At 47.0% G+C, this 27165-nt stretch overlaps 1 protein-coding gene across 2 annotated transcripts; it reads right to left on the bottom strand.

Moving 5' to 3' along the window:
* Positions 1-242: 242 nt before the first annotated feature.
* POLR1E (polymerase (RNA) I polypeptide E) lies at positions 243-27043 on the bottom strand. Of its 2 annotated transcripts, XM_015407495.1 has the most exons (13): positions 27011-27043; positions 23608-23702; positions 22438-22541; positions 19395-19471; positions 18405-18490; positions 18027-18082; positions 15030-15174; positions 13302-13409; positions 12646-12742; positions 10652-10785; positions 8951-9032; positions 6654-6785; positions 243-747 (listed from the first exon to the last, which is right to left on the bottom strand). In XM_015407495.1, exons 2-13 carry the CDS (start codon positions 23669-23671, stop codon positions 600-602), a joined length of 1233 nt encoding a protein of 410 aa, XP_015262981.1. In that variant the 5' UTR covers positions 23672-23702; positions 27011-27043; the 3' UTR covers positions 243-599. The 2 variants fall into 2 exon arrangements, with proteins under 2 accessions (XP_015262981.1, XP_015262983.1); XM_015407497.1 differs by lacking the exon at positions 27011-27043 and having other exon boundaries at positions 8951-9029; positions 23608-23705.
* Positions 27044-27165: the final 122 nt, after the last annotated feature.

The following is a 27165-nucleotide window of genomic DNA, read 5'->3' as shown; positions in this document are numbered from 1 at the left end:
GTCAGTTCCTCCATTTGCAATGGGTCAAAACCACTTACTTCGTCTCCATTCTCTCATAGCAGCAAATCCTGCTTTGCAGAAATGATACAAAAGAATTAGAAATGGAAGGAAGCCAGGTAATATAATAAATTTCAGGACCTTGTCCTTCTGAGAACTTGGGTGGGTCTGCTCTGCACCCACATATTTACCAATACAAACCACACATCTTTGATACTTGAGCATGAATAGGTGCTTGAGGGGGGGAACATCATTTTTATTCAAATCTATTTTACAGATAACAAAAATGAACATTTACACGAGCTCCCTAGCTGCCCCCACCAGCAGTTAAACATAATAACACAAGGAACGTGTATGCAGGTTCCCTGCTGTTAATCTGCACCATGAACAGTATGCTCTTTCCACAAGAGCAAACGTCCACCCAGTCCTTTCCCCACAGTCAGCAATAGCCTGCGTAATCTGTGAAGAGTGAGTGGCAGAGGTACAAAACCAACAGCTTCTGAGGTAGAGGAACAAAATTGGAAGGTCGACCCGCTCTTCTATCATCTCCTGCCCATTACAATGAAGGCCGTCAATTCTGAACAAGGGGCCTCCATGGATATTTAATTCATCTTGCGTTTCCTCCGGCCCACCGGCATTTTGTAGACAGGTAAGGGCAGGCAGAGCGTCCCCAGTTTGTGGTCCTCACATCCAGACAGGCTTTTGCTCTTGGAGATTTTTAGCCTCATGGCCTTGGCAATATCAAGAATCCTGGTGGGAGAAAACAGAAATAGGCCTGTAAAGGGGATTTGTCTTCCACCTCCTCTCTTGCTTGCTGGTTTTTGCCCTTCCTTTCTGCCCCTCCTTCGGCCATCTCCCAGCACTGCAGAAATTTAGACGGCAAACTCATCAGGGCAGAGATTAGTCTACTCATTCCTGTCACTCAATAAAGTACCGGGTATATTGATGGTGCTATGTAAAGAAAGAATCTGTAATCCTTCTGGTTAAAACTTACTAGAATCGCAGTCACCCCACTAAGGTACTAAACCCACAAGCTTTTCCCCCCCAGCTCCCCACACAAGAGAATAATCTAGTGATCCCAAACACCTGCTGACACGTTTCATGGTAACCTGCCAAGTGTTTGTAGAAAGTCCATGGGGCCAGGTGGCGCTTTTGGCTGTGCAGATTTTTTAAAAACTTTGCTTTGGCAGCAGTTGTCACCGCAGCAAAAGGATCTTCACTGTGTAACTGAAGGCAAGGCCTGGCGGCCATTTTGTTGGCTCACTTCACCGCCTACAGCAGCCATTTTGTGCCCGTGCCCACCATGCTATGTCAGAATTCCAAAAGTGCCCATAGGCTCAAAAAAATTATCATTTGTGGCCTACAAGAAAACACAGTGATTATAAAACTCCCTAGCCTGTAACTCCCTCCATATTTTGCAATAAAGCTTCTTCAGGGAATCTGTAATATAATCCACAATTATAAGAGCTAAATTCCCATAATTAGAGTATGTTTTATAAAAGTGATTTAATTACCAAATGCAAATGTACCAAAAAATACCAAGTACAGTTAACAAAGATAGGTTACTTTTAATCTTTGTTAACAGTACACTTGATTTTTTTTTAGTACTTTTGTGTTTGGTAATAAATCACTTCTGTAACACATACTCTAATTATGGGAACTCAACTCTTATAACTGTCTATTATATTACAGATTCCCCTAAAGCTTTATTGTGAAACGTGGAGGGAATTTTACTTTACCCAAACAATAAAATATTCTTCTTCATTTGCGCTGTCGGCTTTTTTGGCCTGTTTTTTAAATCTCTGTGATCAGCGTGGCCATTCTGTTCTTTTCTTGGCCTTAAACTGAGCCAGAGTTTTGGTTTGCCAAAAAGTGCAGTATAGTGTACTTTGAAATGTCAGAGTTTCTTTGGGAATCTCATGCAGAGAAGCATCCATTCGCAACGCCTGCTCTCAGAGATGCTTTTAACTGCAGAATTCAGAGTCTGAACCTGGAACCTTTCACTATGCAAAGCACAGGTACACAAATGGCCCCACGTGAACGGTCATCACCACCACCTGCAGACATTTCCATCAAAATCTATAACTACTCTTTCAGCTAAGCCACAGCTGATTAATAGGTAACTGGGAACAAATTACTCAGGAGTGACTTAATAGTCTACACTATTAAAGAACAATTAATTGCTTATCAATAGCCCTGCATAATTTGGGACTGCTTCTCTCCACAGGAGCCAATTAAGATTTAGCCCATAGCTGTTGACAGTAAAGATCTTCAACCAAGGGAAGATGAAAAGGGCCAGAGAGAGAGGGAGAAAGAGAGCGTCTTTTCAGTGGTGGCTGCAATCCTCTGGACCAGGGGTGCTTAACTTGGGGCTTACAGGCATCCCTGAACTTGGATTTTGGGGGGGGGGGATTACATCTTTGTTTTCACTAACCTCTAACTGAAATTTATCATTTCCTTCAATTATGAATGTAGGCAACAAAACACAGCAGTATTAGCAGTACCTGTGACTTTGTCACCAACAGAAATCACAGATATTTTCATATTGCATTACAGCTGTTTCAGGTATCTCAAGATATTGTGCATGCTCATCACTACTTCAAAAGGGTCCATAGGCTTCACCAGACTGCCAAAAGGATCCATGGCATAAAAAAGGTTAAAAGCCCCTGCTCTGGAATTACCTTTTTTGTCTGACATGCTGAGCAGTGAAATCTGGGTGAAATCACAGAACAGCCAGAGGAGGGAGAGTTTTATTACCTTGTGACCTTCTTGGCTTCCATCCTGCCATGACTAACATTTTGCACTATGCAGTTCCCTTTTAAACTGTCAATGGGGGAGGCATTTCTTTTTTCATTGACTTGCCAGAGCCCTGCCATTTCTAGGGGCTGTTGCTGTTTGTCTCTCTTGCGTTTTGTGCAATTGCACTGTTGTCATTTCATTGCTCAATGTATTATTTTTTTAACCATTTTTGGTAAATCACCCTGAACGCAGGAAAAGAAGTATAGGCATTTCTACAAATTATATGATATATTGCTAGACTTGGAGGCAAAGGCTCTTGTGACTGGATCTTCTTTTTGCCTGGTTCAAAAGCTGTTGGCAGCAGAAAACCATAGCTGTTGGACAGGTTATGCGATGCAGGATTTGGCCTTGGAATTTCTGTCTCCCAGGAGTTGGGAAGGAGCAGGCTGAGTCTGGCTGAACTCAAATTGCTCACTGGTGGCAAATCAATTGCCCTTTCAAATAACTTGCTGTGCCGACTTAGCAACCAGGCTGTCCAAAGTGCCGGTTGGAGTTTCTCAAGCTGATCACACCGAGGATTCCTTTCTTCCCTGCCGATTTCACTCCTAAATGGGCCTACCGCAGAAACTGCCTGCGTCTCATTTTAATGGAGTTGCTTCCATGGACTTTAGAGCCAACCGGCACCTCTTGATAAGGGGCATTTATTGTTGAAAAGCCCTGTAGCTTGATTCCATCAGATCTCAGAAATTAAGCAGGGTTGGCCCTGGTTAGTCACTTAGATGGGTGACCACCAAGGAAGTCCAGGGTTGCTACACAGGAGCAGGCAATGGCAAACCACTTCTGAATGCCTCTTGCCCTGAAAATCCAGTGGGGTCGCCATAACTCAGCTGCAGCCTGTTGTCACTTTCCACCAGCATCGTTGTCGAAAACCCAACTGCAGGAATTGGGGAAGGGATATTGACAGGCCCTGCTCCACAGGCCGCAAAAAGCCACAAGCACAAGCCCTGCAACGCCTTCCCTAGGCCCGCCCCAAAGACACCTTACACTGCAATCTTTTGCGCTCCCCAGAACACTCCATCATGCTTGATGAAGCGTTCTGGGGAATATCAAAGCTTGCATACTGTTGTGTGTCCTTGGTTTGCTCCTCGTTAAAGATGTTTGCACAGATTGTTTGGGAGCTGGAAATAAAGGGATATTAAAGATGAAGAAGTAGGACCAGCAAAAAAAAAAAAAAAAGTGGCCACCTTCCAAAGGGAATGTGGATTAAGAATGCCACAAAATAATCAGAAGCTCTTTGGCTACAAAAGGATCACTAACAGTTAAGAGCAAGTATGGTCAATATTGGACTTCTAGAGAGCAAGGGGCTGGGACTCATGTTTGCCTGGAAATGGTGCCTGTGGATGCACAAGTCACATTCCCTGATCTCAGGTACCGAGAAAGACAGCTGTGTGGACCTGGCTGAAAGGAAAGAATGCCCTGTGCATGCTCAGAGGCCCTTAAGCCTGTCAGTGGCATTTTTCCTATTTGCTATCCCTGGTTATCTTTCTAGGTAGCTGGCTTCATCTGCCTAATATGTGAAAACATTCAGTTTGCGCATCCTCAAAATGTAGCTCAGCGGTAAAGCCCTTGCTTGGCGTGGAAAAGATCCCAGGTTCACCCTCAAGCGCTTCCAAAGCTTGGGGGACCCTGCTCAGAACCTTGGAGAGCTGCTGCCAGTTAGAGTAGACAATACCAGGCTACACAGACCATGAGGGAATAACCATGCCTTATATTTTCCTTACATCCTGTTCAGGTCTGCCCGGGGTCCCAACCCTCAAACACGCAGGGCACGTTCCATGCGCAGAACTCAATTCCCAAGTGCAGGGGGGCTTGATTTGGATTAAGACCACGGTATGCAGGACTTAAGCCTCCCCCCCACCTACTGTTTCCCTGACCTGCAACACACCATTCATTCCTATCTCTTGTTTAATGTGCCCTGCTAAGAGAGAATGTAGGCGCTGAATCTGGATGACATCAACAGGATAGACACAGCAAGCCATGGATGCAAGGGACCGCAGATCTTTCCCCACATCCCTTCCACCTGATGGTCCTTTCCAATATCCGGAAAACTGATTCCCAGGGATTACGAGACCCACGTGGACAAAAAGCCATGTAGTTCGACACTGAGGGTGGCGGAAGACACTCCTCCCTCTTCTGAAAGACAGAAGAGGCGATTTTGCCCTCTTCCTCCTCCTCCTCCATGCAGCCTTCCACATTGCCCACTGATCGGACCATGTGGGTCCCACAACCATGGGAATCAACTCTCTCAAGGCCAGAAGAGATTGCTGGAGACAGGGACACTTCCGGGAGCCAACCTAAAAGGAGGCAGCTTCCCGCAGTCAAGGTTCTCCGAGCAGAAACAGGAATCCTGAAGGTGCCGTGGTCTTCCCAATAGAGAAGGGCGATCACTAGGTTCCCCTCACCTGTTCTCCCGCAGTTTCAGGTCCTTTTGCAAGACTGTCAGGTCCGTTTGGAAGTGGTTGATATGCAAGGCCAGGGCTATGACGTACGCAATTATCTTCGCTTTCATGGATGCAGAAACTACATTCTGAATCCTTGAGAAGAGAAGAATGAGGAAAGATCTGAGAAACAGAACACGGCCAAGCGTCCTACATCTAGCACTGTGTGTATACCCTGCAGTTTCAAACATATAAAATCCCACACTAATGCAATCCAAACAAGAGATTTTCCCGCAGCTTGCATGAATTACACAAACTTGAATAAATGCCCTGGATATGCACGATTTAGTCCACATTTTATTTGATATTTTATAGAGTTTATTCTGTGTTCCTTCTCTGCTTGTGTGGTATCTTAGCACACACCGCAGTCCTGGCTACAGCTTAGTTGCAGGGCACCTTAGTTGAAGGTGAGGATTGCACAACAGCCTGACCTGGATGGCCCAGGCTAGCCCGATCTCACCAGATCCCAGAAGCTAAGCAAGGTCAGCCCTGGTGAGAACCTGGTTAGGCGGGCCATGGCAAACCACTTCTGTTCGAACATTCAGTTTGCGCATCCTCAAAATGTAGCTCAGCGGTAAAGCCCTTGCTTGGCGTGGAAAAGATCCCAGGTTCACCCTCAAGCGCTTCCAAAGCTTGGGGGACCCTGCTCAGAACCTTGGAGAGCTGCTGCCAGTTAGAGTAGACAATACCAGGCTACACAGACCATGAGGGAATAACCATGCCTTATATTTTCCTTACATCCTGTTCAGGTCTGCCCGGGGTCCCAACCCTCAAACACGCAGGGCACGTTCCATGCGCAGAACTCAATTCCCAAGTGCAGGGGGGCTTGATTTGGATTAAGACCACGGTATGCAGGACTTAAGCCTCCCCCCCACCTACTGTTTCCCTGACCTGCAACACACCATTCATTCCTATCTCTTGTTTAATGTGCCCTGCTAAGAGAGAATGTAGGCGCTGAATCTGGATGACATCAACAGGATAGACACAGCAAGCCATGGATGCAAGGGACCGCAGATCTTTCCCCACATCCCTTCCACCTGATGGTCCTTTCCAATATCCGGAAAACTGATTCCCAGGGATTACGAGACCCACGTGGACAAAAAGCCATGTAGTTCGACACTGAGGGTGGCGGAAGACACTCCTCCCTCTTCTGAAAGACAGAAGAGGCGATTTTGCCCTCTTCCTCCTCCTCCTCCATGCAGCCTTCCACATTGCCCACTGATCGGACCATGTGGGTCCCACAACCATGGGAATCAACTCTCTCAAGGCCAGAAGAGATTGCTGGAGACAGGGACACTTCCGGGAGCCAACCTAAAAGGAGGCAGCTTCCCGCAGTCAAGGTTCTCCGAGCAGAAACAGGAATCCTGAAGGTGCCGTGGTCTTCCCAATAGAGAAGGGCGATCACTAGGTTCCCCTCACCTGTTCTCCCGCAGTTTCAGGTCCTTTTGCAAGACTGTCAGGTCCGTTTGGAAGTGGTTGATATGCAAGGCCAGGGCTATGACGTACGCAATTATCTTCGCTTTCATGGATGCAGAAACTACATTCTGAATCCTTGAGAAGAGAAGAATGAGGAAAGATCTGAGAAACAGAACACGGCCAAGCGTCCTACATCTAGCACTGTGTGTATACCCTGCAGTTTCAAACATATAAAATCCCACACTAATGCAATCCAAACAAGAGATTTTCCCGCAGCTTGCATGAATTACACAAACTTGAATAAATGCCCTGGATATGCACGATTTAGTCCACATTTTATTTGATATTTTATAGAGTTTATTCTGTGTTCCTTCTCTGCTTGTGTGGTATCTTAGCACACACCGCAGTCCTGGCTACAGCTTAGTTGCAGGGCACCTTAGTTGAAGGTGAGGATTGCACAACAGCCTGACCTGGATGGCCCAGGCTAGCCCGATCTCACCAGATCCCAGAAGCTAAGCAAGGTCAGCCCTGGTGAGAACCTGGTTAGGCGGGCCATGGCAAACCACTTCTGTTCGTCTCGTGCCTTGAAAACCCTGCAGGGTCGTTGTTAGTCAGCTGCGACTTGACGGCACTTTCCACTACCATTTCACAACTGACAATGAGCCAGAGTGGTGTAAAATCATACAAGCCAGTATTCTCTAGATCAGGGGTGTCGAACTCATTTGTTATGAGGGCCGGATCTGACATAAATGAGACCTTGTCGGGCCGGGCCATTAGTGTCATAAAATGTAATGCCAGGTAGCGGAGATATAAACTTTATAAAGGACACAAACACAAAGATTTTTTTTACTTAAAATAAAAACAGGCTTAAAACATTAGCACTCTTGCAATATTTTGTTTATTTAACAGTGGCCCCAGTCACATGGCAAAGTTGCCGCAGGAGAGGCACGGATGGTGGGCGGATTATCCGGGCGCGATCACACCCCAACATCTGGGAAGTGGAGCGCACCCGTGGCTTACCGCCGAAAATGCGGATTAAAAAACTAGTACCTCCAAGGTACTAGTACACGTTTGCCACGGGCTGCCTCCAGACGCCGGTGGTGTGATCACACCGGCGCGCGGCATTCCCCTCCGGTCCCTCGTTTACCCGCCAGTGCCAAGGGAAGGACCTGTGGTGTGCCGCCGGCGCATCTGAGCGCGTAATCGCGGATCAAACTGCGCCGGGGCAATTAGCCACGCCTCCCCCCGCGATATCCGGCCCATGTGACCGGGGCCAGTGTCTGATAACTGACACCTCTTTCTCTGAATTATTGCATCAAAATGTCTGTGCTGTTGCAATCTTGAGTATGCTGTTCAGGTGTGCATCTGTAAGCTGCAAACTTACAATGACGCAGCAGCAGCAACAGCAGAACTGGAAGAAGCAGAAGACAGCCAGTTCCACTGCGGGCCTGATAGAAGCCCTCCGGGGACCTAATCCGGCCCCCGCGCCACATACAGCAGAATTGCACGAACCACGACGATGAAGTACTCTGTTAGCAACATTCTGCAGAGACCTCCCGGTGCCCTTCTGAACACTTTCTGAAGGCTGTGGAATGCTAACAAAGAATCAAAATTCATTCACCCAGTACGGACTCCAGCAGCTGAGCTGAGAAACAAGGACAAAGGGACCGAGTACAGAATCCTCCATATAGTAGGATGGCCCGTTCTTGAAGTGATGAAAGTTTTAGTATCCTTCTCAGACACACAGACAAGGGAAGGTTTTTTGAAAAAATGTGTGCGTGCATGCGTGTGTATCTGGAAGTCATGGCGATCTCTGGTGACTGACCCCTGTTGAGGTCCTGGAGGATATTCAGAGGGGTGGCTGAATGAAGCCTGCCCCCACCTCCCAACTGCTGGTATTCCAAGGAGGTCTCCCATCCAAGTACTTGCCAGAGTCGACCCTGCTTCGCTTCTGAGATCTGATGAGATCTCTTCAGTCCTGACAAAGACGTTTGACTCTACAGTAACCAAATCTTCTGCAATACACTTTTGAAAGAAAGCTTGTGTAAGAGTGGTTCCGCTGAGAGCCTGACAGACGCCTGGGCTATCCAGGTCAGGGCAGACAAGGAAAGTTTGGCAGGCACAAAAGCCCAACTTCCCAAAGCACCGCTCTCCAGTTACTAAAGGTGAAGGAGCACACCTGAACACCATAGAGAAGCCCTCGCTTAGCAACAAGACCTCCACCCCAATCAAGGCCTTTTAGCCAACCGAGCCCTGTTTTGCTAGACTCTTCTGCAGAGACCACAACACAACAAACATACCTGCCGTTGCCATAGGAGAGTGCAGTGAAATTTTTCACAAGTTTGTTGCTGATGTCAAGTGGGCAGTCAGGCCCCATCGCTTCTGGAAGGGGGAAGGACAATTCAGTTAGATTTTCCAAGATCCTGAGCATCAGTTCTACAAAGCCAGGGTCACACTGAACTAAACAAAGAAGATTCAGCTCTTGCTACCAAAACCCTGAACTGAAGATTAAGCAAGTGTGTGTAGTAGAATCTGGGAGATGCTGGTTCAAATCTCCGTTCTGAAAATAGTTACAAGAATGGGCACAGTAATAAGACCAATGAAAAAAGAAAAAAGAACTGTGACAATTTAGTGCTTGGTACTATATTCATAAATCATAATATACAATAACAGAAAATAAGTAATATATATAGTGAATGTAGACGGTGGTCTCCGGAATGGTGTGCCGTTTCGACAATGATCTTCTTCTGAACAAGGATGTGTACATAAACTGTCTTTCAACAATTCATAGTCCATTGAAGAACATAGCTGTAAGCATAGCTTTATGATGAAGTGAATCAACAGTATATTTTCAATACGTCACCAAGAGAAATGAATTGTTGAAAGACAGTTTATGTACACATCCTTGTTCAGAAGAAGATCACTGTTGAAACGGCACACCATTCCGGAGACCACCATCTACATTCACTATATATATATTACTTATTTTCTGTTATTGTATATTATGATTTATGAATATAGTACCAAGCGCTAAATTGTCACAGTTCTTTTTTCTTTTTTCATTGGTCAAATCTTCGTTCTGTCATGAATTCACTGGGTGACCTTGGGCCAGTCATTCTCTTTCCACCTAACCTACTTCACAGGGTTGTTGTGAGGCTAAAAGAAGGGAAAATCAGGAACCACATATGCCGCAGAAAGGGCATAGAAGTGTACTAAAGATATTTCCAAACTTGTATTTAAGAGCCTGCCAACACTGATGGAGTAGATCTGATGACAATTCTGAGACACTGAAATGAAAGTCAATTACCACTTTAACAAACAAACAGCTAATGGGGTCGTGAGCCATAAATCAATTAAGCCAGAAAACTTTCCCTGTAAATTTGAGATTCTGCAGCTCAAATTCACTGGATTCGTGGATCAGCTGAGAACCCCAAAATACTCTGACTGGATTCCAAAAGACACTGAACCAAAAAACATTTCTTACATGGACATTGCCTCTGCATACAAGAAGCCATGTATGTGTTTCAGGTACACTGTTGCCATGAGAGACTGGAGTTGTGTGCATGATGCCACGTGCTGAATGCATAGCAAAAACAAAGACTGGGAATATGAGCAGAGAACACAGCATCCCTAGAAGTGCAACATTATTCACTCTTTAGCCCTTTTGAAAGGGAGTGGGAATTGTCAAGTAAAGTTTCAGAAACCCCAGAGTGGCCAGTAAGACTTGCAGTGTTCAGGGGCCGAATTGCCTTGCAGCAACCAGCAGATCTGAACTAATATGAAAATGTGCTAAATATGGCACATTAGAGACAGAAGGGGTCCCTACAAATGAAGTAAAACAAAATAAGTAATTAAATACACGGAGGCTGGCTTGGACAAGCTCAAACACAAGTTAAACTGCTCATTGGGCACTTCCCATCAGCCGCCTTGCCATACCAGAAACAGGCTACGTTACTGGAAACTGAAGCAGGAGGAAAGGAAGGGAAGGGAACCAAACTTACGTTTCTTCTTAACCACCCTTTGGGAGCTCAGCTTGACAAGACTGTCAAGAAACCAGAGGCACCGGGCCTTGTGGTCACGCTTCTTCTCATCCACGGGCAGGCACTTCAGCTCATCCAACACGAAGGAGCAGTAGCTGAGCAAGACAAGAGAAGATGGTCGTGAGGCCCGAAAGCCACTCTAGCAACTGCTGCTTTCCCAGCTCCTGTAAAGCAACAGAGTTCTGTGTGCCTTGAAAGCCCAAACTCTCCTGTGATAACAGAAAAAGGCCCAGCAAATGATGCGGTGTCACCTGACGTCTTGTCTGTTTACACTTTCGTGTCTGCAGTATCTATCCTTTGCCCTAGCCTGGACAGGGGGGGAAAAGGAACAAGTGTAAGTAGAGCAGGAATTAGAGCCTCTAGATCCTTATGCATTTTGCTGTATGCTTTGTCAGGGGCTCTTACACAGAAACTTCTCTGGCTCCTAGAGAAGTTTCTATGTAAGATCCCCTGACAAGGCATATCGTGAAATGCACAGGGCTCTAGAGGATCTGCTCACCTTCTTCCTTTTTTCTCCTACCAACCGGCGCTGCTTTATCTGCTTCCTGACCTGGATAGCTCAGGCTAGCCTGATCTCAGCAGCTCTCGGAATTATAATTAATCAGTTATCATATGGCACTGTGTGTAGTGTAGCCAGGAGATCCTAAGATTGTCTGGCAGCCAGAAGTTCTAGCTCTTTCGCATTATGCACCACTAGGTGGCGAGCGAGGCTTGTTTTTTATTGGCAAGAGATGATTCAGAGGTGGTTTGCTGTTGCCTGTCTCTACATCACGCCCTTGGTATTCCTTGGAGGTTGCCCTTCCAATTCCTAGCCCACAGTCGACCCTGCTTTGCTTCCAAGATCTGATAAGATCGGGCTAGCCTGGGCAATCCAGGTCAGGGCAGAAGCTAAGCGGGGTCAGCCTTGGTCAGCATTAGGATGAGAGACCACCAAAAAATACCAGGATCACAACGCAAAGGCAGGAAATGGCAAACCACCTCTGAACACCTCTTGCCTTGAAAACCCCACTGGGGTTGCCATAAGTCAACTGTGACTTGACAGCAAGAAATATATCTATTTTTATCCTGCTCTTTTTTCAAGGAACTCCGGGTGGCATACAGTTCTCCACTCCTCTTTTTGTTATCACAACAATCCTGCAAGGTAGGCTAGGCTGAGTGAGAATGATTGGCCCAAGGTCACTTAGTGAGAGCTAGTGTGGTGCAGTGCTTAAGAGTGGCAGACTCTAATCTGGAGAACCAGGTTTCATTCCCCACTCCTCCACACAAAGCCTGCTAGGTGACCTTGGGTCAGTCACAAGTTCTCTAAGAGCTGTTCTCACAGGGTGCCTGTTCTGGGGAGAGGAAGGGCAAGAGACTGTAAGCTGCCCTGTGACTCTGAGTGAAGGGCGGGGTATAAATCCAATCTCTTCTTCATGGCTGAATGGGGGTTTGAACTCAAATCCTTAGTCCAACACCAACCACTATACCACAAGTGCCTATCCCAGCATGAACGAGGAACACAAACTGTCACAGCGGGCTACATATTAAGCCTGTAGCTAACATGTGGCCTGACATGTGCAAATGTGTCTACATGGTTCAACAGTGCGTGAATTCATTGAATGCAAGACAAAGCATTCCGTGGAAGGTGGCTGCGGTTAGGACGAATCAAAGGAAACCCTGCACTGTTCTCTGACCATCTGTGAAAGTGCAGGGAAGACTCCAGGACTGCATCCTCTGCCTGATTACACTAATCCCAGTGTGGGGCTTGAGTTTAACCTTACAGAAGCAGAAGTTCTGCCCAGGATGTCTGGTCCGTCCACTCACACATGCAAGCCATCATTTTAAATTGCAGCACAAGGCTGTATGTGTAAATCAGCCCCTCGCCCTCAGCCGTCCCAGGGACACAAGCATGACCCTTCCCCCTTCAAGCCACAGCGCACGGCTGCCGCCAGCAGCCCATTTACAGCACCCCATACCTCTTCTCTTTGGTCAGCTTCAGGATTTCCTCTGAGGTTATGTTCACAAAAGTTGCGGCTGGACCTTTTAGAGCCTCGTATTCGGCAGGCGAAAGAACTGAAGGCTTTTCTCAGGAAAACAAACCCTGCCCCGGATCCTAACGACTCCCTCTTGGAACCTCGAAGGCTGAAAAACCTCACTCTCGAAGGTAGACTTACCCTGAGGCAAGCCATCCCTGGATGAACTGGAGCTGCCTCCCTTTCCATTTACAAACACCTCTACTTCTGCCTTTACAACTAAAAGCCCATGCCTTCCCCTGTAACAGTGAATTTTATTTTACTTCATGTATTTATTTTCACTTCATTACTGTCTTTCTCCCCAGTGGCACCCCAAAGTGGATTACATAGCTCTCCTCTTATCTCATTTTATTCGCACAACAACCCTGTGAGGTAGGCTGGGCTGAGTGTGCACCAGTGGCAAAAGGCCACCCAGCCAGCTTCCATGGCAGAGTGGGGATTCGAACCTGGGTCTCCTAGATCCTAAATCCGACACTAATTACTACACCATCTTGGCTCTCAGTGTGTAAGCAATATTTGTACAAGGGTGTTCTGTTGGGATAGAGCACCATCTAAGCCCCCTGCCACCCCCCACCCCTGAACAAAACCCCAAAGGATACGCTCCTCAAACTTGTAGACATCTTCCACCCTTTCGGCATCTCCATAGCACGGAGGAAGGACCAAGGAGATTTCCGATTTGTCATCTTCGGTAGCATCACTGACTATGGCTTTCAAAGCGAGCAGAGAACACCATGAGAGTGTTGCACAAGAGGGATCTACAACAGCCCCGTGTGCCGTAAGCACAGCTGTTCCCAACTGTTCTGCTCAGGGATCTAACAGGACGATTCTGTTGGACTGCGGGACTGGGCACAACCTAGGAGATGATGCCACCAGGACTGGATGCTTTCCTACCATCCCTACACAGCCGGTTCAAAACGTGCAAAATAAGAGCACGTTGTAGTCCTTCAAGAGTGTACAAGTTCAGACTCCAAATGGGAAAATTACATTTTTAATGTGATTTAAAAAAACATAACCTCCTGAGCCATGAAAAGCTAGCATGTCAGGGGAAGGGGGAACTTTTGCCACCATTCTACATGCATGGATTCCCCTCCCCCCCCCTTTTAAATGCAGGTATGAACATTCCACACGCAGTCTAAGAACATAAGAAGAGCCCTGGTGGTCCATCTAGTCCAACAACCTGTTCCACACAGTGGTCAACCAGTTGTCCCGGAGGACCAGTAAACAGGGCACAGAAGCTGAGGCCCGAGGCTGCCTCTCAGCACCAGTATTCAGAGGTTTCCTGCCAGTGTAGAGGGAGGTTCCTTTCAGTCACCAATGCAGCTCGCAGCCACTGATGGACCTCAGCTCCACAAATCCGTCTATTCCAGTTTCAAAGCCATCTCTGCTCGCTGCCATCACTACCTCCACGGGCAGTGAACTAGTGAACTGCAGAGCTTGTTCACACGCGGAGCGAACAAAGTATTTCCTTTTGCCTGTCCTGAATTCGTTGCCCATCAACTTCGTTGGGTGCCCCCACGCTCTGGTATTATGGGGGGGGGGAGAGAAGCTCTCTTGCCTCTCCCCATGCATAATTTCATAAATCTCTACCACATCCCCCCCAACTTAGTCTCATAACTCAAGGGGGGGGGGGAACAACCCTTACAAGTTCGTTTCAGGAAGTCAGCCATGTTGGTCTGCAGTAGAAGAGCTGGATTCAAGTCCCGTAGTACCTTAAGTGACCAACAAGATTTTCGGGGTATTTGCTTTTGAGAGTCAAAGCTCCCTTCTAACGAAGGGAGGACTCTCAAAAGCAACCCCCCCCCCCCGGCCCTGACCTGGATAGCCCAGGCAAGCCCGATCTCATCAGATCTCGGAAGCTAAGCAGGGCCAATCCTGGCAAGTATTTGGATGGGAGACCTCCAAGGAATACCAGGGCTGGGAGGCAGAGGCAGGCTATCAAGCCACTTCTCTGAACACCCTCCATGCCCCAGTAGGCGTCGCCAGAGGTCACCATGACTTCCAGGCATGGGCACACACACAGTGCAAAAAAAATACCCCCTCCCAAAAGCACACACCCTGAAAATCTTGTGGGTCGCTATGGTGCTCCTGAACGCGAACCTAGCCCTTGCAAGTGACACTGCAGGTAAAATCCACAACACATGTGGCAGGCCCAGAAACAAGAGCTTTGGGGGTCTGCTCCAGCTCACAGGCTGTTCGCCACCTTACTGGCTTTTCCCACCTTCCTCTCCCTTGGAAAGTGAGTCATCTCAGAATGCTGGCGCCTTGGGGGAACATTACAGATGAGCCTGGTGCTCCCGTGCCCCTCCTGCGCAGCTCTCGCTCCTTACCAGCCATGCCCTTTGTCTCGATAATGTTTTCGGCAGCATTAGTCACAGCCTGGTTCACCACCTCCTTCCGGACCTCATTCATCCTCCGTGAGCTCAGAGCTCTCCTCTGCTTGCTGGTCCCGAAGGCCTCGATGCACAGATCCACCTGCACAAAAGGGGGTGAGAGATTACAGCACCGCTCCCCAAGAGGCTATTCGCCATGGGATCTCTTGCGGGGAAGTTTTGTCTTGTAGGAAAAGTCAAGGCAGGGAACAAAAACACAAGGAGCTAATAATAGCCCTCAAGTTTCCACCCACTGAAGTCAACAGAATCAAGTGAAGATAACTAGGGAGTAAATTGTTCCAAGGACGTCATCAAAAACATCTTTCTGGGAAATCAAACACAACACATCCACTATCTTTATAGCTGGATTACCTGATACAGAAAACAGCTATTCAGTTGTAATGAAACTCAGTGATTGCTCTTTGGTGAACAACAATGTTGACCAGCCCGTGCCAGAAGAGTTTAATTCACTAAAAACAAATGGGGCAAGAGATTATTGGTTTACGAGCCAAGAACATCTAATGACACTGACTTCCATTTCAACTTTAGGGCCAAGGGCTGGATTGAGATTCTAGCTCTGTGGGAGGCTGGGTCAATTGGCTGAGCAAAGACTGTTAAACAAAGAACTTCCCAGAAACCAAAAACGTTTGTGGAAGTAGTAGCTTTTTAACTGGATCGTACTGTCCAATTGCAAAGGTAGGAAGGAGGGCTCCTTGCTCTCCCAACCCACAAGATCCTGGTTTATGTACACACCCACGCACAAAATCAGGGGAGATGTCACTACCATGCACTATAACAAAAATCACGCTTCAAAAACGCCCTGTCTTGGTAACATCTCCCCATTCCTGCTTCTGTGGCTTTTAATTGCCAGTATAGGTAACTGCTATGGGTGGACAATTCACACATCTGATGAAGGGAGTGCTAACTTGAGACAGTTTATGCTGGAATAAATTTTGCTAAGGCGTCACTCATTAATTTCAGATGATCCCTGATCGTCCATGCAGGATAAAGAACCAAGAAAAATGAAACCATCTCTAGAGTCATTGTCACATACATTTATGGTTTTCATTGCTCATTCCCAAAAAAATAATGAGATGGAAATAATCTAGAATTCAATTTCACAAAAACTCAGTTGGGTTTTTGTAATTAGTGCAAGTCTCTCATTCGCAGTTCTGCAGAAAGCCAGTGTGGTGTAGTGGTTAAAAGTGTCAGGCTAGTATCTGGGAGACATAGGCCCTGGTCACACGGAAGGTTTTGGGCCGGGAGAGGGACGGATCGGGGCGCAGCAAACGGGCGTGATCTCACCGCAACATCTGGGAAGCGGCGCGCACCTGTCCCCGATCCGGCCCTTCAGGCTGAAAACCTGCTGCAAAAAAGAACCACCCCTAGAGGTGGACTTACCAGAAAGGCGCGGCAAGCGTGGCCATGGGATCGCCAGCACGTCCTTCTGCTGGCTCATCCAAGGCTCTTGGCTGAACTGCGCATGCTCACACATGCGCAGTTCGGCAGCCTCCCTCTCTGTTTCGTGGCTTTCCCCCCGGCATCTGATTGTGCCGGGGAGCAAGTGCGTGGCGGCTCACGGGATCTGTGTGATCCCGCCGCCGCGTATCTATTTTGCTGCGGCTTTCAAAAGCCGCACTTTGCCCACGCTTCCCCCCCCCCCGGTGTGCTAGGGGGCCTAGCTTCAAATCCCCATATATGGGAAACTCACTGGGTGACCTTGGGCCATTCACACTCTAGGCTTCACCTACTTCACAGGGTTGTTGTGAGGATAAAATGGAGGAGAGGAGAATGATGTCAGCTGCTTTGGGTCCCCATGGGGGAGAAAGGTGGGGTATAATGAAGTAAATAAATAGATAAAAAGGATTACTAATTCTTGACTGGAGAGCTAACCAAGTTCATTTTTCTTTTAATGGCCAGAAATCCAGCTATAGTTAGAACCACAGAGGCAAGACGTTTTCATCAATCAACTTCCAGTACAGCCCTGCCAAGATGGGATTTGCAGTGAAAGCCCACAAGGGACACTTGCGCTAAAGAAAGGAGGGAAGAAAATGGATAACCCTCCACATCAATTACACTCCTGCGATCACCAAGTCCATAAGTACAAAAATAAGCAGCTAGATTATTATCATCATATGACATTGTATAGTATAGCCAGGAGATCCTAAGATTATCTGGCATCTACAAGTTCTAGCTCTTTTAGTGCAGGGGTGGCCAAACTGCGGCTTGGGAAGTGAAGGGGAGGCATGCTTTTCCTCCCCCTCCCTCCTTCCCTCCCATCTATTTACTTTCTTTGTTTCTCTCTCTCTTTCTTTCCACCTCATTCCTTCTTTCTTTTCACCTCTCTCTCTCTCAGACAAATAAATATCATTAGCAAACAAATATCATCGGACAAATAAATATCATTATCAATATCTGTTTTACCCCTTTTGTTTTTATTTTTGGCAGACTCGTGTAATGTTAATAAAAAGCAAATCTGCATATTTTTCAATAAAAATGTGTGTGTAATATTTGTTCATGTCTTGCGGCTCTCAAACATCTGACATTTATTCTATGTGGCTCTTACATTGAGCAAGTTTGGCCACCCCAGTTTTAGTGTTATGCACCACTATGTGGTGAGCTAGACTTATTTTGAAGGCAAGAGACATTTCAGAGGTGGTTTGCCATTGCCTGCCTCTGTCATGACCCTAGTATTCCTTGGAAGCCGCCCTTCCAAGGACTTGCCAGGGCCAGCTCTGCTTAGCTTCTGAGAGCTGACGAGATTGGGTTTGCCTGGGCTATCCAGATCAGGGCATGCAGAACAGTAAATGGGAAAAAATAGTGCCATATCTTTGCTGAAACAAGGTGTGAAGCTCTACTAGACGTTTACAGTGTAAACCATTGCCTAAGAAGAGCCCTAAATAGACAACATAAATAAACAAACAAACAACATAATGGTTGGTTTACAAGTTGTACCTTCTCCCTGTAGGTTTTGTTCAAATATTCTGACAGGTCTTCATCTCCTGCATCATCTGTTAAAAGGAGAAAACAAAAAGATCTATAGCAAGAAGCACACTCAATCATAATCACGGAAGAGGCAGTTAAGCATAGAAAAAGCAAATATCACAACTGCTGCAAGTTTTTTGCTTTCCTCTGGGCATAGAGCAGGGGTCACTGGGGGAATGAGGGGTGGGGGTGGGAGGTAGTTGTTAATTTCCAGCTGTGCAGGGGTTTGGACTAGATGACTCTTGAGGTGCCTTCCAGCTATATGTTTCTATGCCTGTGCAGAGTATAAAGCCTGGCTCTCAATGAACTTCTCTAAGATCCTATTGATACAAAACCTCCCTCACTCACCTGAAACCAATGGCTGCATGTGGAATAACTCTGCATTGTAGACTTCCATTTCTCCAGAGTCCTTGTCAAGCACCCCGACAAAGTATCTAAGGGAACAGATAACACCAACAGCCATTTTCTTATTTTCCAACATTTTTTTGGAATAGCTGGCTAAACTGCTTGTAGTTAGTCCCGTAAATGCTTTCCCCACGTACTAGTTATCTTTCCTTTTTTAAAATCAATTTTATTAGAATTGACGTGTCTTCATGTTATTTCTATTTTTTTAAAATAAGCAGCCGCTTATTTTTTTTTTTAACAGCAAGCCGCCTTTCTAGGACAAAAGCCAGGCTAAAAACCTTAGAAATATATGAATGACAACTGGCATGCTATAAACAATAGGAGCAGCAACAAAAACTACTGGATAAATATGTGCAGGGTGCCTGCCTGGTGATGTAGCCATACACTAAACCAGGGGTTCCCAACATGGTGCTCGGTAGCACCTTTACTGGCACCCGTCAAGTGCTTCTAGGCGATGGGCTGGGCTAGGTGGGGATTTTTCTGCACCTGAAAGGGCATCCTAGGGCCCTGACCTGGATAGCCAGGCAAGGCCGATCTTGTCAGATCTCAGAAGCTAAGCAGGGTCAACTCTGGCAAGTATTTGGATGGGAGGCCTCCTTGGAATACCAGCAGTTGGGAGGACAGAGGCAGGCTTTATTCAGCCACCTCTCTGCATATCCAAGAAGATACCTGGTATCTGATGACAGGGGCTTTGACTCTAGAAAGCTCATATACCCAAAATCTTCTTGGTCTCTAAGGAGCTACTGGACTCAATTCTAACAGTTCTAATGAAGGCCAACACTAGTACCCTCTGAAACTATGTTAAAGTGTGGAAACAAATTCCAAATGGCTACCCCACGCCAAATCCTACTTGTACATTTAATTAGAAGTGCTGGCAGTCTGAAGAAAGCGAAATGATTTACTCGTGTGTGTGCAGTTTAGACACAGACCTACCGGCACAGAGTGTTGCATTTCAGGGATCCTGAGCCAAAATTATTTCCTACATACGAAAGCCTGTCGGTCTCTGCATTCTAAAGAAGACAAAAGAAAAGGAAAGCTGAGGTATGGAACCTGGCAGCCCAGAGAGAAGCAGGGTATTACATAATGGCTTAAATCCTCCCCAGGGATTCACCCTCCTTAGAACAGGCAATCAATAGCTTCAAGCCCATAAAGGCCACTGTAAAGGAAATGTGCTGTTGCCTGATCAGGTAGACATTGTGTGATTTTCCTGTCCTTCAAAACAGAAGAAAAAAAGTAGGCCTTTATACTCCACTTTCCTCTACCTCAAGGAGTCTCAAAGTAGCTTAAAATCATCTTCCCTTCCTCTCCCCAGAACAGACACCTTGTGCGGTAGGTGGGGCTGAGAGAGTTCTGAGGGAACGGTGACTGGCCCAAGGTCCCCCAGCAGGCTTCATGTGGCAGAGCGGGGAACTGAACTAGGTTCTCCAGATTAGAGTCTGCTGCTCTTAACTATTACACCACACTGGCAGTTACTGAAAGAACAATCCATAGCAGTTCTCCTCAGAACCTTCCCTCAGATCTCCCTGACGAGGCTTAGTCCCAGGAAAGTGTCCTTGGGATTGCACTGGTCATCTAGCCAGCAGAAGTTTTTTTTACCTATTTATTTATTTTTACTTCATTTATACTCTTTCTACCCAAAGTGGCTTACATTCTCCTCTCCTCCATTTTATCCTCGCAACAAGTCCATTATGGTAGGTCAGGCTGAGTGTGTGTGACTGGGACCAGGTCATCGAGCAAGATGCCAGGGCAGAGTGGGGATTTGACTTTGGCTCTCCCAGATCCTAGTTCAGCACAGGGTTGTCAAGTCCTTTTCTTCTGCCGGCAGAGGGTGGGAGGGACGATGCCACTGCGCACGAAGCCCCTGGCATGATGACATCTCACAGAAGTGATGTCATCATGTTGGGGACGCCGCCCCTGGCTGCGGCTGTTGGGGCCGGGACTTCCCCCCACCGGCCAGCTGGCGGACTGGAGCCTGTGAAATCAGGGGATCCCCCACTCCCACCTCGGGGCTGGCAACCCTAGTCCAGCACTCTAACCACTTCACCACGCTGGCTATACAACTGCACATTAAAGGGGAGGAAACCGGGGTAGCACGGCCATCCCCAAATCCCTGGTGACATTCCTTGACGTGGGTTCTGCCTATGGGCTGCCAGTTCCTGACTGTTACTTCAAAATTATACACAGAAACACGCACGCGCGCACACACTTCTTTTAAAATCCCATAAAATAGCATCAGCAATCAAAGTGTGTGTTTTGTGCACATTGGAGCTATTGACTAGGTGCTCACAGGACCCACACTGGGATGCTGCATGATCTCTGGTTTCAGGAGAAAGGGATTAGAGAGCGCATCATCCAAGCAAGGGCCATTTCAAACCCACCTATGGAATTCCATCTGAGACATCCTTGCTCCTCTGTACTTCTAACAGCAACAACTTGGAGATGGTGCAACTGTGCTTGGGAGTAGATGGGTCATCATTAGGTGTGTTTTCATTGATCCGCAGATAAATGGTGGAGGCAGGATGAGCTAATCAGATGAGGGGGACACAGGTGAGCTCAGGGGAGGGGCCGTGGCTCACTGGCAGAGCATCTGCTTGACATGCAGAAGGTCCCTGCTGCAATCCCTAGCCTCTCCAGCTAAAGAGGACAAGGCAGTAGGTGATATGAAAGACCTCTGCCTGAGATACTGGAGAACTGCGGTCAGTTTGAGTGGACAATGCTGACCATGATGGACCCAGGGTCTGATTCAGTGTAAGGCAGCTCCATATGTTCAACTATAGCCGATACATCCTCCTTAGCGACAGCTAAAGTACTGGGAACAGAGGTAGGGAGAAGAATTAAAACTATTATTTTTAAAATGTCTTTCTGAAAGATGTCACTCTGCCTCAGCTTTAGTTCAAGATGGGAAGCCGTGTTAGCCTGTCCATAGCAGCAGAAAAGAGCAAGAGTCCAGTAGCACCTTAAAGACTAACAAAATATGTGGCAAGGTATGCTCACCACTCAGAGATGCCGACATACGTTTCATAAACTGCGTGGTGCACTAAGCATAGTGTTTGCCATATAGTGATTTCAGGTTTAATCTGATGACTGGGGAGCTCCTATCATGCTCTCATGTGACAGAGTCTACAATGTGAGGGAAGCTGAGCCAAATATCACATTGTAGACTCTGTCACATGAGAGCATGATAGGAGCTCCCCAGTCACCAGATTAAACGTGATAACGTATATAGTGATTTCAGGGCAGGGCAAGCCAGCCCCCCCAGGCAAATTAGGCAACTGCCCAGGCAGGATGCAACCAATCTCGAAGGAGAGGCCTCAGCTATAAAACCTCTGGGGAAATATAAGGTTGGAACCAACAATCAATCTGTGGAAGATGCTGGTCGCTGAAGAACCTTCCCATGTTTCCCTTCCCAGCTCCTGGAACGTTTGTTTATTCCTGGGGACTGCAGGACCCATGTGGATTAACAGCCACACGAGTAGGGAGGCTGGAGGAGAGAAGGGGCCGAAACTGCCTTTCTGCCTCTTCCATCAATGCAGATCTCTTGAGAAAGAGGTGTGAGTTTGTTTCCTTCCCCCTCCCCAATGCAGCCTCCCAGCCTACATAGCTTTAATCCACGGAGGTCTGGAAACCCCAGGATATAAAATGTTGGGAGGTGGACGACGACAGGGGAATGTGGGAAAGATCTGCAATCCTTGAGTCCAAGGGTTGTTGGATACCACCTACAGAGCTGCTGTCTGCACTTCTGGAAGAAAAACCCAGAGAAAGAAAGTTTAGCAGCTTCTCAGCTGGTTGATAGATATCTCGCATTCTGGGGGGCAGGATCAGAGGTCTTCTGACCTCACGCACCGGAGCCTTATATAAACGTCCCCAAACTTAATAAAGGGAAAACAGGTTGTACAAGCACTAAGATGAATACAGCAAGAAATACCCAGTCCAAAGAGACTTAAGAAGAGGCCATGGTGAGAACTAAATTCCTTACCAAAATCCTTTTGTGCTTCTTTCTGGGATTACTGGTATCTTGGCTCTTGTACAAGGTGAAGTTCATATCGTCACAACTCTTAAGTTTCCCATTCGTAAACTGAACTATAACAGAACAAGGAACCAAAACCAGTCAGAAAAAGTACAGGACAAATAGGTTCCGGCTATGACCATGGAAGCATCTTCGGACAGCGCTGGCTCTTCGGCTTGGAAACGGCAATGAGCACCACACCCTAGAGTCGGATTCGACTGGCTTACTGAGCTATTTGGGCTGAAATTAGTGCCAGGAAGACCACTGAGTCTGCATCTGTCCATGGATGGATGTTGCTGTAGCACTGGGACAGCGCAATCATCCGCAACTGGATTTCTGCTGAGTGAACATTCCAGAGCAGTTGCAAAACTATTGCTACCAGGCAACAGTATTGCAATAGCCAATTATGAATGCAACACAGCTTTCATTCACGGAACCTTCATTTTCCAGGGATCTGGTTCTCAGCAGAAGTGGCACCTGCTTGGAAAATTCAGTGTCCAGTTCACACAAGACGCCAACATGCGCGGATTATACGCGCAGCTGGCGGGCTTCCATTTCCCGTGATTTGCTGAGGGTTACTCTCGTTCCCTAATACGGTTCCAAACAGGTACCGGGAAGAACCGGAGCTGGGCTGAGGATTGTGTCCATCGCTCCACACCCGGTAAAACATTGCGCTATCCTTATGCTACAGCAATGTTTGCAACCTGAGTCTCCTGTGTGCACAAACCAATCCAGGGGATGAAGGACAACACACAAGATCCAACCACGTGCGGATCAGGCCTCAAGCTAAGCGCTGCCCGTGCCGCGGATTCTACGTACCGCCCCTTCCCGAATCCAAGTTTACCGGCAACCTCATCTGCCGTTACCAAGAATTGTTCCCGGAGCAAATGCCTTTCCGAGTCAATTACTCCGGCGACCCTTTTCTCCCACAACATTTCGGGCGGCGGGGGGGAGCATTTCATTGACTCAGCTGCCCAATATCATTGCCAGGTTGCCCAAACTAAAGAGCCACGTGGAGCAAAAGAAAACCGGGAGATTCACCGCACGGCTGAAAGCCGCTTGCAGAACGCCAAAGCCAGCCTGAACCCCCCCCCCCGCAGCAGCATCCAACGCCGACTCATGCCGACTCCGAGTTCTTACCGAGCGGTGCGCTCTGCCCCTTCTGGGGGTCCCCCCGATAGCACCAGCGGGCCTCCAGCGCCATGGCCAAGCGTGCAGCAAGTCCCCCGGTCCGCCTGCAAGGGATACCCGGGAAGGGGAGGAGTTTCTACGCTGCTGGATCCGGAGCAAGCCTCTTTCGTTCAGCACCGCTCGCGTAAACCTCTCCTGCCCCCTGCAGGCAAGAATCGGGCACTGAATAGGTGGGCTTGGGAGATCGTGACAACCCTTCCCAGGAAAGTAGTGGGGACACTCCTGGCATTGGTGGGACATTCCTGAACTTGGGCTTGTACACCCACTGTGTCTCAGCTTCTCACCTACCTCACAGGGTTGTTGTGTGGCTAAAATAATAAAGAAGACTGGATATGCCTTCCTGAGCACCTTGGTGTGGGTGTTGGTTTTTTTTTTAAAGTACTAGATGGATTGTCTAGCTCACTGGTTCCCAAAGTGGGCAATACTGCCCCCTTGGGGGTGCTGGAATGATCCAGGTGTGCTGGAACGATCCAGGTGCAGATCCATAAACTGCATCTTTTTGTCCACTTCTTCAAGGTAGATGTCCATTGGGGGGGGGGGCGCTGAGTAATTTTTTCCCTAAAAATGGGGCGGTAAGCCAAATAAGTTTCGGATGGTGTTTCTTTTGCATGTTTCACTGGAGCAACAAGAGTTCTGAAGCAGAGTTGCCACCCTCCCAGAATTACAGCTGTTGGGGATGAAAACTGTGTAATAAATGTGTCTATGTATTTTCAAACATCTAGGGCTTTTCAAATCTCACATGGTATTCAAGGCAGTAACACAGCCAACCATAAAACAACTACAACACCAATAAAATATACAATAAAGGGGGGGGCAGAGTCAGCACGATTTATTTATTTATTTATTAGATTTTTTTTGCCACGATTGCCATTCTCTTCACCACCAAAAAGCTCTTGGAAGAGAAGTCCATAACTAGAAGTCTCCAATGGAGGCTGAACATGAAGCAAGGTGAACTCTGCTTTCTAATGTGAGCTTTTTGCACAAGCTTTGTGAATGCACAAGCTTTGTGAATGCTTTTTGCACAAGCTTTGAAGCACTTAAAAAAAAAAAACTCATTTGTCCTCTATTTAAAGTGCATGATGCCCCCCAATGGCAATTCCAAAAGCATTTTAAGAATTCCAGAGGATTTGTATTACAATGCAGTCTCCTAAGCAGAGTTACACCATTCTGAGCTTCAGATAAGTAGCCGTATTGGCCTGAAGCAGCAGAACAAAGTTTGAGTCCAGTGGCACCTTTAAGACTGACAAAGTCTTATTCTGGATAGAAGCTTTCGTGTGCCATGCACACTTCTTCAGAAGAAGCGTGCAGGCAAATTAAACCTTGTACCCAAAATAAAACTGGTCTTAATGGTGCCAGTAGACTCAACCTTTGTTCTACCCTTTTGAGCTTGTTGACTTTCAATGGACTAGTTTGGCCCTTTGAAAGGTAAATCTGCATATGACTGTGCTGACTATTACAGAAACTACAAACAAGGAATCTTGTGGCATCCTAAAGGCTAAGGCAAGACTCGCTGGAAAAGACGATAATGCTAGTAAAAGTTGATGGCAGTAGGAAAAGAGGAACACACAGCCTGAGATGGATTGACTCTCTAAAAGAAGCCACAGCTCTCAGTTTGCAAGGCCTGAGCAAGGCTTGATGAGCAGGTCTGAGGAAGTGTGCATGCACATGAGAGCTCACACCTTGAATAAAACTTTGTTCATCTTAAAGGTGCCACTGGACTCGAACTTTGTTCTTGAGCAAGACTATTAATGATAGGACTTTTGGGAGGTCATTAATTCATAAAGGTAAAGGTTTCCCTTGCTCATCTCCGTTTCAAAGCCGAAGAGCCAGCGCTGTCCGAAGATGTTTCCGTGGTCATGTGGCCGGCATGACTAAACACCAAGGTGCACAGAACACTGTTACCTTCCCACCGAAGCGGTACCTATTTATCTACTTGCAATTTCTTGCTTTCGAACTGCTGGGTTGGCAGGAGCTGAAACCAGAGACGGGAGCTCACACGGCACTGGGGTCTCGAACTGCTGAACCACCACCCTAAGTCAAGAGTGACTTGACAGCAGGTGACATACAAAGGCTAACACATTTCAGTTCTAGTATAAATGGAGTCCGATTGGTCTGACACATGAGGTGGAACCAGCTTCACCTGGTATCAGTGAACTTGGCTCTGGGCCATGAGCTAAAATACACAAAATTCTGAAGTCATAGCACACGGATAAGAATCTGTGCTGGCTTTAGTCCAGCAACTTCTGCACATAAAAGGCAGTTCCTTCTCAGCTGGCCAGTCAACATATCTAGGTCAAAAGCTAATCCAAACAGGCAGCCAGAATTTATAAGTAATCTCTGTATGTTTCACGGGGCTAGTAGTGAGGTAAACAAGCTTGAAGGGTAATTGAAAAGGTTGCATAGAAGGTAGCCCTAAAGTTAGCCTTTTACACCCATTAAGTTCAGTGGCTTTAGATGGGTGTAACTCTCTTTAGGAATGCAGTGTTTTGCACTGTATCACTGCATCTGAAGGGAGTGGGCATTAGTCCAGGAACGCTCATGTTGGAATAACATTTTATTCCTCTTTACAGTGCCACAAGACTCTTCTTGTATGTAATCAACGTGTATGGCTATTATATGCATCACCGTGTCTAATATGCTATGGTTATTCAGCTATCTCTAGTCCTAGGCTATTGCTTATTAGATAGTTTCAGAGGGCAGCTGTATTGGTCTGCAGTAGAACAGCTAGACTGGCGACCAGTAGCACCTTAGAGACCAACAAGATTTTCAGGGTCTAAGCTTTCGAGCTTCCCCATGCTTTGACACCAGAAAGCTTACCCCCTGAAAATGTTCTTGGTTTCTAAGGAGCTACTGGACTCAAATCATCTAACTGCTTATCAAATGAAGACAGATTCAGGTGGGTCTGAAGCAGCAGAACAACGTGTGAGTCCAGCGGCACCTTTAAGACCGACAAAGTTTATTCAAGGTGTAAGCTTTCGCGTGCGTGCATACTTCTTCAGACACAGTGAATAACACTTTGTTGGTCTTAAAGGTGCCGCTGGACTCGAACATTGTTCCGCTTATCAAATGTTTCTTCATGCTGATTTTATCTATTAAACATAAATAAATATTAGCTTGCTCCCAACTCTTAAAAAAGCCGCACACTACTTCGCATACTATATGCATTTTGGAGTTTTCGAATTTTTAAGCCGACTCAAGTTCCTAGAAATGCAGAAATGCTTTACGCAGCCTGGCCAGTTTTCGATCATGAGAGGCGCTATCGGCGCCGTTCCTTCCCCTAAAATCTTTCTCGTTGGTCTTAGGACGCCTGTCCAATCAGTGAGCAGTTTGTTGTGTAATCCCACCCTCTTACCTGCATGTAGCCAATAAGTTTCTATCAGCTCCCGAGGCATAGAAAGATCTGACTAGAGGAGAATTCTGGCTTTCAAGAGGACTCAGGGAACGGTGTATTGGCTGCCAGTCAAATGGCGTCATTTCCGCCTGCCGGCTCTAAGGGCGCTAGAGGAC

The sequence above is a fragment of the Gekko japonicus genome, unplaced genomic scaffold (genome assembly GCF_001447785.1).
Source record: "Gekko japonicus isolate JY-2015 unplaced genomic scaffold, Gekko_japonicus_V1.1 scaffold790, whole genome shotgun sequence".
Taxonomy (NCBI): domain Eukaryota; kingdom Metazoa; phylum Chordata; class Lepidosauria; order Squamata; family Gekkonidae; genus Gekko; species Gekko japonicus.
Note: the sequence above shows the minus strand (reverse complement) of the source record. Positions and strands in the feature narration are given on the sequence as shown.